The following is a 7,594-nucleotide window of genomic DNA, read 5'->3' as shown; positions in this document are numbered from 1 at the left end:
CTGGAACGCTACAAAGTCGTAAGTTGTGACTTGAAGCTGTAATTTACGGTTTCAAAAGCCTGCCTGGAACGCAGCATTAGCCAAAACGACCGGATCGCTTACTTCTGCTTTAATGTCTTATTTTATCTCATTTCCAAACAATTAATCAATTAATTGATTAGTCGATCATAAAGATGAGACATTATCATTTCTGATAATGATTTCAAGCATTTTAAGTTTTTATTTTCTGGCATCTATTTTGTCTCTTGATGAAAAACCTGGAGCTTCTTCTTCTTCACTATTTTAATTGGCAGATCAATCGACCGTTATTATCGATAATCAGTCAGTTGCTGCGGCAACCGATCATTTTCATCTTTGGGACACCGGTGTGTGTGTGTGATGAGGAGAGGACGTCCCGAGGAAGGCCTGCTGTGTTTCATAACATCGTTAAAGCTTCTTTCTGTGGCTTCGACCTCCAGATGATCAATAAATCAATCAATAAGCCAATTATTGTTATATGTTTTAATTCTTTTGTTGTTAAATGTCGGAGAAATTAGGAAAAAATCTCATTATAACCTCCCCAGGGCCCAAAGTGGCATCTTTTAATATCCTATTTGATCTAATTTGCAAACAATTAATCAATTAATTGATTAGTCGATCATAAAGATAAATTCTGATAATGATTTCAAACATTTTAAGTTTTTATTTGCCTCCCCAGCTGAGAGCTGCTGCCTCAATCTTATCATTTAAAAAACATTCTGGCATTGTAACTGTTTTTATTGCTTGTTGTCGAGTTGCGTCTGTCAATGTGTCATTTGAATGCACCTATTGCACCTTGTGAATGTCGTCTGTGAAAGGTGCTATATAAATAAACTTCCTTCTTCTTCTTCTTCTTCTTCTATTTTAATTGGCAGATCAATTGACTGATATTATCGATAATCAGTCAGTTGCTGCGGCAACCGATCATTTTCATCTTTGGGACACCGGTGTGTGTGTGTGTGCAGGATTATTAGACGAGCTGATGTCGACTGGATTCATAATTTGTGACAGCGCACGCAAACGTCATGTGAAGTCTCTCTGAACGGTGACGTGTGTGTGTGTGTGTGTGTGTGTGTGTGTGTGTGTGTGTGTGTGTGTGTGTGTGTGTGTGTGTGAGCATGTGTGTGTGTGTGTCCATGTGTGTGTGTGTGTGTGAGCATGTGTCCACCAAAACCCCGAAGAACGGAGATATTTACAGATTTCAGTTGGCATGGCAACTAAAAGCAACAGCTCGCAACAGTATTTCAAAATTTTCAGTACAATGCTGGTGTGAGCCGCCGAGAGGAGACACACACACACACACCACACACACACACTGAGACACACCACACACACACACGGGGCGTTTAAGCGTCTCTCTTGTGAAAGTGGCTGCTCTGCTCTCTGACTCCCTTCATGTCGGGGAAAAAAAAAAAAGAAAGAAAGCGTGTGCTTGTGTAGAAGCTGTAGTGAACGTTTCTGTGGCGCATCTCTGTGTCTGTTTCTGGTCCTATACTCACCCCCCCTCCTCTTCCTCCCCTCTTCCTCCCCCCTCCTCTTCCTCCTCCTCTGTAGCGTCCTCTAATCAGGACATAATGAGAGCTAAACGAGGTTGCATCTCCACACTGAGACCGGGCTGCTGCGTTTCTCTGAGACAACAGAGACGGACATGGAGAAAAAACACAAACACAGAGAGAAAATTCACCCTGTGTCCGGCTTGAAAAGAAAAGAAGCGTCGACTACTGACTGTGCCCTGTCTGTGTGTGTCTGTGTGTGTGTGTGTGTGTGTGTCTGTGTGTGCGTTTCTTTCTGTGTGTTTCTTTCTGTCCCGCCACTGAAGCCGCCACACTCTGACTGAAGCCGCCTTGTATGCTTCACTGACACACAGAAGAGACCTTCTCTGTCTGCACATCAGCCTCCATCCCCGTCCCCGTCCCCGTCCCCATCCCTGTCCCTACAACTACTACCCCCACCCCAACCCCCCTCCTCCTCTCTCCTCCCCCTCCTCCTCCTCCTCCTCCTCCTCCCTCTCCTCCCCCTGCTGCTGCTGCCCCCATACAGAAACTTGGCACACCCTGGGAGCAGCTGCAGCGGGGGCTTCCAACGCTGAAGCTCCAGAGACAGAGACACGCCCCCCGGCCCTGCAGCCGCACGAGGAGGCAGTGAGTGACCATTGTGCATGTATGTGTGTGTGTGTGTGTGTGTGTGTGTGTGTGCATGTGTGTGTGACAGTCACTCTCCTCTCAGCAGCCCAGGACGGTCTAGCTACTATATTTATATCTATAAAGCTGAATCAAACACATGCACATGCAGAGGTTGATTTGTGGCGTCTGGTCTGACTCATCATCACGAGCAGCAGCAGCAGCTTCTGTTGGCTGATGTTTTGTTTGTTGTTTAAATTTCCCAAGTGGAGCTGAGTCAAGGGGAGCCCCCCCCCCCCCCCTCTCTCCCCCCTACCCCCTCTCTCCCATACTACCACTACATTACCTCCCCACCTGCCTTATGGTATTAGCTACACAAACTGTTTCCTCACACAGTTTCAACTTTTTCCCTTTCCTGCAGCCACAGAGAGTTGTTGTTATTGTTGTTGTTGTTGTTTTGGGCCTCGTAGAAGCTCATCAGCTCATCTCCACTACCTCGTATCGATTAAAAAAAACGCTCAGTTGGCAGTTTAATATGTCCACGTATACAGTATCAGTCTGAACTAATACACTAGTCCAGGCAGTCTAGCTCATTTTGGACCCAAACGTAGAACTAATTGTAATAGAATTCTGTTTAACTCAATCGCAAGCCTCCTAAAATGACCATAAAGTTGAATCAACACCTCGCTGAAACAGTTCTGAACATCACGAGCTTCATGAACGAAAGGATTTATTATCAGTGGGGGTGTCCAGAACAACATACTAAAAGTCCTAAGAAATCCTAGTTGGGGAAATATGTTTAATTCTCATCAATCAAGATTGATTTACTGTATAAAATCTATGGTGCCAATAAGGCCAGACAACAATACACCCCAATGGGGCTATTTTTTTTTTCCTTTACTCCTATCACAATGAAACTTGACACAATAAAAGTATCTATGAAAAGCCATACACTAATGGAATATGCCCAAAATACACCCAATTTTTTCTTTTCCTTTACTATTCGGGTGTATTTTGGGCATATTCCATTAGTGTATGCCTCATTTGCATATTCAGATTCATTTTCAAAGAAACTTGTAATACAAAAAATGTTAAATTTCATAGATACTTTCATTATCAAAAATGTCATCAAAAAATAGCCCCATTGGGGTTTATTGTTAAATCAATCTTGGATTGATGAAAATTAAACATATTTCCCCATAGACTTTTAGTATGTTGTTCTGGACACCTCATAGAAATGATGTATGGTGAAAAAAATTCTTGTAAAACACTATTTTGCCTGGACAACCCCCCCCCCCCCCCACTGATAATAAATCCTTTCGTTCATGAAGCTCCTGATGCTCAGAACTGTTTCAGCGAGGTGTTGATTCAACTTTATGGTCATTTTAGGAGGCTTGCGATTGAGTTACACAGACAGGTGCTTCAGTGAGAGGAGGAGAGGAGGAGGAGGCTGAGGAGCTGACACACACACACACACACACACACACGCACACACATACACACAACCCCCACCCCTCCACCTCCCCCTCCCCACTCCCTGTATAATGCAATAGAAGCTCAACAGTCAGCAGCACAAACTCCATCCTCCAAAGTGTCAAATCCAATAAAAACTGAACAGTATAAACCGCCACTGCATCAGTTTTTATAGCTGTTCTTAATAAACTGGATCTGTATCAACAATAAATGACACAACAACAACCTAATCATCATCATCATCATCATCAACGTGTCCCATCAGGCTCCATCTGCACCTGCGGGGAGCGGGACACCTGTCCTCTTGTCCACAGAGACGGGAAACACAATCTGAGTGGAGATTAGGGGACTTTGGTGAAGGCATCTGGTCTGACTGAGTCTTAAAACTGCAGCTTTTCTCACACAGGTAAAACACCTGTGGAGGAGCTGAAATCATAATAATCACAATAATCATAATAATAATAAAGGATTCAGCCTCTAATCGGTGCTAATATCTCCTTTCAGTTTGTTGACAGAAATAAAAACCCTGTCTGTCTGTGTCTCTCTGAGGTCCAGAGAGGCTCCGTCCCAGCAGGGCGGTGGGGTGAGGGGTGAGGGGTGAGGGGAGATTATTCCCTGAAGGCGCTTATTTAAAATGGTGGTTGTCTCCCTCTGTGGCACAGCAGAACCCCCCCACTCCAAAAAAAAAAAAAAAAAAAAGAGAGAGAGAGAGAGAGAAAAAAAGGGCAGGCTGACAGTTCATCGTGTTGGCTATGTGTTTATCCTCCGTTGCAAAAGAGGAAGAGAGAAAGAAAGAAGGGGAATGTGGTTTAACCCATAATGCACCTGCAGCGTCGGTCCTCCTGACACGCGCTCAGTCTGAGCATCATCCTCATCATCATCATCATCATCATCATCATCATCATCATCATCGCCACCGACATGGAGAAGTGAAGTGTGTGAGCGCTACACAACTCACTCTGACTGACTGGGCGTGTGTCGTTATCAGTCCCGGACAGACCCTTTTGTTTCCGCCACAGCCCCGTCACGTGCTCTCCAATTAACTGCACAGCTGGCTCCGCAGCTACGTCTATCAAACATGGTTTTATTTTATTTTATTTTATATTATATTATTTCTTTTTTTTCTCTTTTTTTTTAATGAATTGAATCAGTATAATTGGTTTCTTTCTTTGCTGAGCCGATGGATGGAGCCGTGTGAATCCGTGTATCCAGCTACAGCTACACAATAAAATGCAGCAGCAGCGGAGACAGACCATCCTGGACTTACACAGGTGTTGCCAGAGCAACGAGTGCCTGCGATCCGCATCCTGCCCAGGACAATGAGACTGAAGAAGAAGAAGAAAAAGAAGAGGAAGAGTGGGGCAAACACTCACACTCACGCGGGCTGATACAGTGGTGTGTGTTTATGAAAAGAGGAAAGAGGGGAGGAAGGGGCAGATATTGGACCACAGAGGAGCCCAGTGTCTGCTCCTCTCTCAAAGGGGGGTTGGGTTTGGGGGTGGGGGGGGGGATCAAATGCTACCGATACACGGCCCTTTTTTCTTTTTCTTTTTTTTTGTGCTCGGTTTGCACGGGACAGTGAGGGCGCGTGCATGCCCTTTTGATAAACCGCTGACAAACAATCAAACGTGGATCTGAATCTGACAGCCTCTAAGTTGGCCTTAATAGCCCGCAGAGGGAGGATGGGGAGGGGGCATCACACACACACACACACACACACACACACACACCGGACTACCCTGACATACCCGACCCACGAAACATGCCGTTGCATCCTCCACACGCGCGCGCACACACCACACACACACACACAGACACGGAGAGAGAGAAAGAGAGAGAGAGCATCGCCACACCGGTTCTTCAAACAACACGTTAATGTCAATAATCAATAGTCAATAATAATGTGGTGTTTGTATTATTGCAGCTGACAGGAGGAGATGATGGCCATGCATGATAGCCACCGATATCTTTTTTTTTTTTTTTTACAATTGCGATTGCCAGGAGGCACCGGCGGCGTTGCTATGGCAGCAGCAAGGGATGAGAGTGTATGGGGCTGCTCTGGCTGGGATGTGGACAAAGTGAATCTTTATCGAGGGCGAGCCGGGACGATATAAAACACTATGAGTTGTCATTTTCTATTCATGTGACAGGTGCGTGTATAATACAGAAATAATGACAACTTATAGGCTATTACAGGCGGCAACGGGACATCTCGTCACATGCACACGCACACACATTTACACACGCACATACACAGACAGACACACACAGACACACACACACTTTACCGTTGACTTGACCGGGACATATAGGACGGGTTTCCCCGCCGGGGCTCCTTTCTTGTTGTGCTCTCCCAGGACGTTGGTTCCGACCTGAAATCCCTTCGACTTCACCCAGAATTTGAATTTGGCGTTGATGTGGCTGTTGTCGACGTACACGCCGCCGTCCGACTCGTCGTTCTGCAACAGTGTCTGCATGATTTTGTTGTATTTTCGCCGGGTGACGGTCTTTGTTTTACCGGAGTCTCCGTAAGTCCGGAGACACCAGTCCTGAAATTCACTGAACATCTCCGCCTCCAACACGACCGGACTACGGCTCCTTTTGGGCGCATCCACGGCGCACGCCTTTTTCGTTGCCATATCGCTCCCCCTCTCCTTCTCCTTCTCCCTCTCTCTCTCTCTCTATCTCTCTCCCTCCGTTTAAACAGCCCAGGCTAATAAAGACCACACTTGAACGGGCTGGGTTTCTTCTTCCTCTTCCTCTTCTTCTCCTCCTCCTCCGCTCCTGTCCCGCGTCCTGCTGGAGGGGCTTTAGTGTTGGTTCGGGGTTTCCTTCCTTCCTTCCTCCAGTAAAAGTGGTCCGGACAGCAGCAGCAGCAACAGCAGCAGCAGCAGCAGCACACCTGTTTGCAGAGGAGCTATAGTGCTGTCCCGAACCGCAGCGGTGAAAAATGTCACTTCCTCACATCATCCGCCGAGGAGCAGAGAGAGCAGAGAGAGGAGAGGAGAGGAGGGGGGCTGTCCTATGCTGAGCGGGTCTCTCCCACCTGTGCGTAAAAACCCACTGAAGGGGTATATGCATGGGCTAGGGCTATGAGAGAGAGGAGAGGAGGAAGGGGAAAAAAAGAAAGAAAGAAAAAAGCCAAACCACCACCACCGTCCTCTACAACAAAGAAAAAAGAGACAAAAGCGTGGAAACAAACGTCGCTCTCAGTTCCTATCGACCTACTTTCAAACAGACAACACTATTTTCGGATGCGGGTTTGCACAACAACCCCTTAAAGAAAAAAAAAAAGCGCAAAGATGCACACACAATGAGCTCCTGTAGCCTATGGCCCCCCCTCTGCCCACCACCACAAACACACATCCGATCAACATGCGCCACCTGGGATCTCCTCCTCTCTCGCTCCGTCCTCACACCTGTTTGAATGGGATTTGCTCTAGTGTTGTGTGTTGTTGGCTCCTTCTATCCCGTAGCAATCCGCATTTCATTTCACTGGTTCACTGGCTTCATTTTGCAGCAAAAAAAGCAAAAGTGGACGGACAGAGACGTAGAAGGTGAAAGGGTGGAGGCACGACATGCTGGGAAACACTCAGAAGATCATTTAAATGCAAAATGCAAAAATAATTCTCTATATAAGACAATTTTTTTAAAAATAATACCTGCATATACATCTTTATTTTGTTGTTTTTGTTTTGTTTTGCCCCTTTATAGTGTGATTTAAACTTAAATCTATAATATAAGGAAGTTTAAATTCTCGATAATTTAAATATATGTGAGAGAAATCACAGAACAATGTGACTTCCACATGTAAAATGGGGCACAAAGGAGCCACATTATTGGACTTGATCAACACAAATGGGTCTTTTATTCTGAAGTCAGTGCACAGATGTTTGAGGAAGAAGAAGCAACAAACAACAAACTGCACAAATTTCTGGATCTGTATTTGCCTCCAGTGTGTAGTTTTCTTTTTTGTGTGTGTG

At 45.7% G+C, this 7,594-nt stretch overlaps 1 protein-coding gene across 1 annotated transcript in view; it reads right to left on the bottom strand.

Moving 5' to 3' along the window:
- Window positions 1-6,291, bottom strand: part of nol4la (nucleolar protein 4-like a) — a 33,075-nt gene extending 26,784 nt beyond the window's left edge. The window contains exon 1 of the mRNA XM_085782809.1: window positions 5,900-6,291. Within this exon, the coding sequence (XP_085638935.1) occupies window positions 5,900-6,250 (351 nt within the window). The 5' untranslated portion in view covers window positions 6,251-6,291. The remainder of the gene's footprint in view (window positions 1-5,899) is intronic.
- Between the last annotated feature and the right edge of the window lie 1,303 nt (window positions 6,292-7,594).

This window comes from Trachurus japonicus, chromosome 7 (genome assembly GCF_045865225.1).
Source record: "Trachurus japonicus isolate A0001 chromosome 7, Traja_1.0".
NCBI classification, from domain to species: Eukaryota; Metazoa; Chordata; class Actinopteri; order Carangiformes; family Carangidae; genus Trachurus; species Trachurus japonicus.
This window is presented reverse-complemented; position numbering and strand designations above follow the sequence as displayed.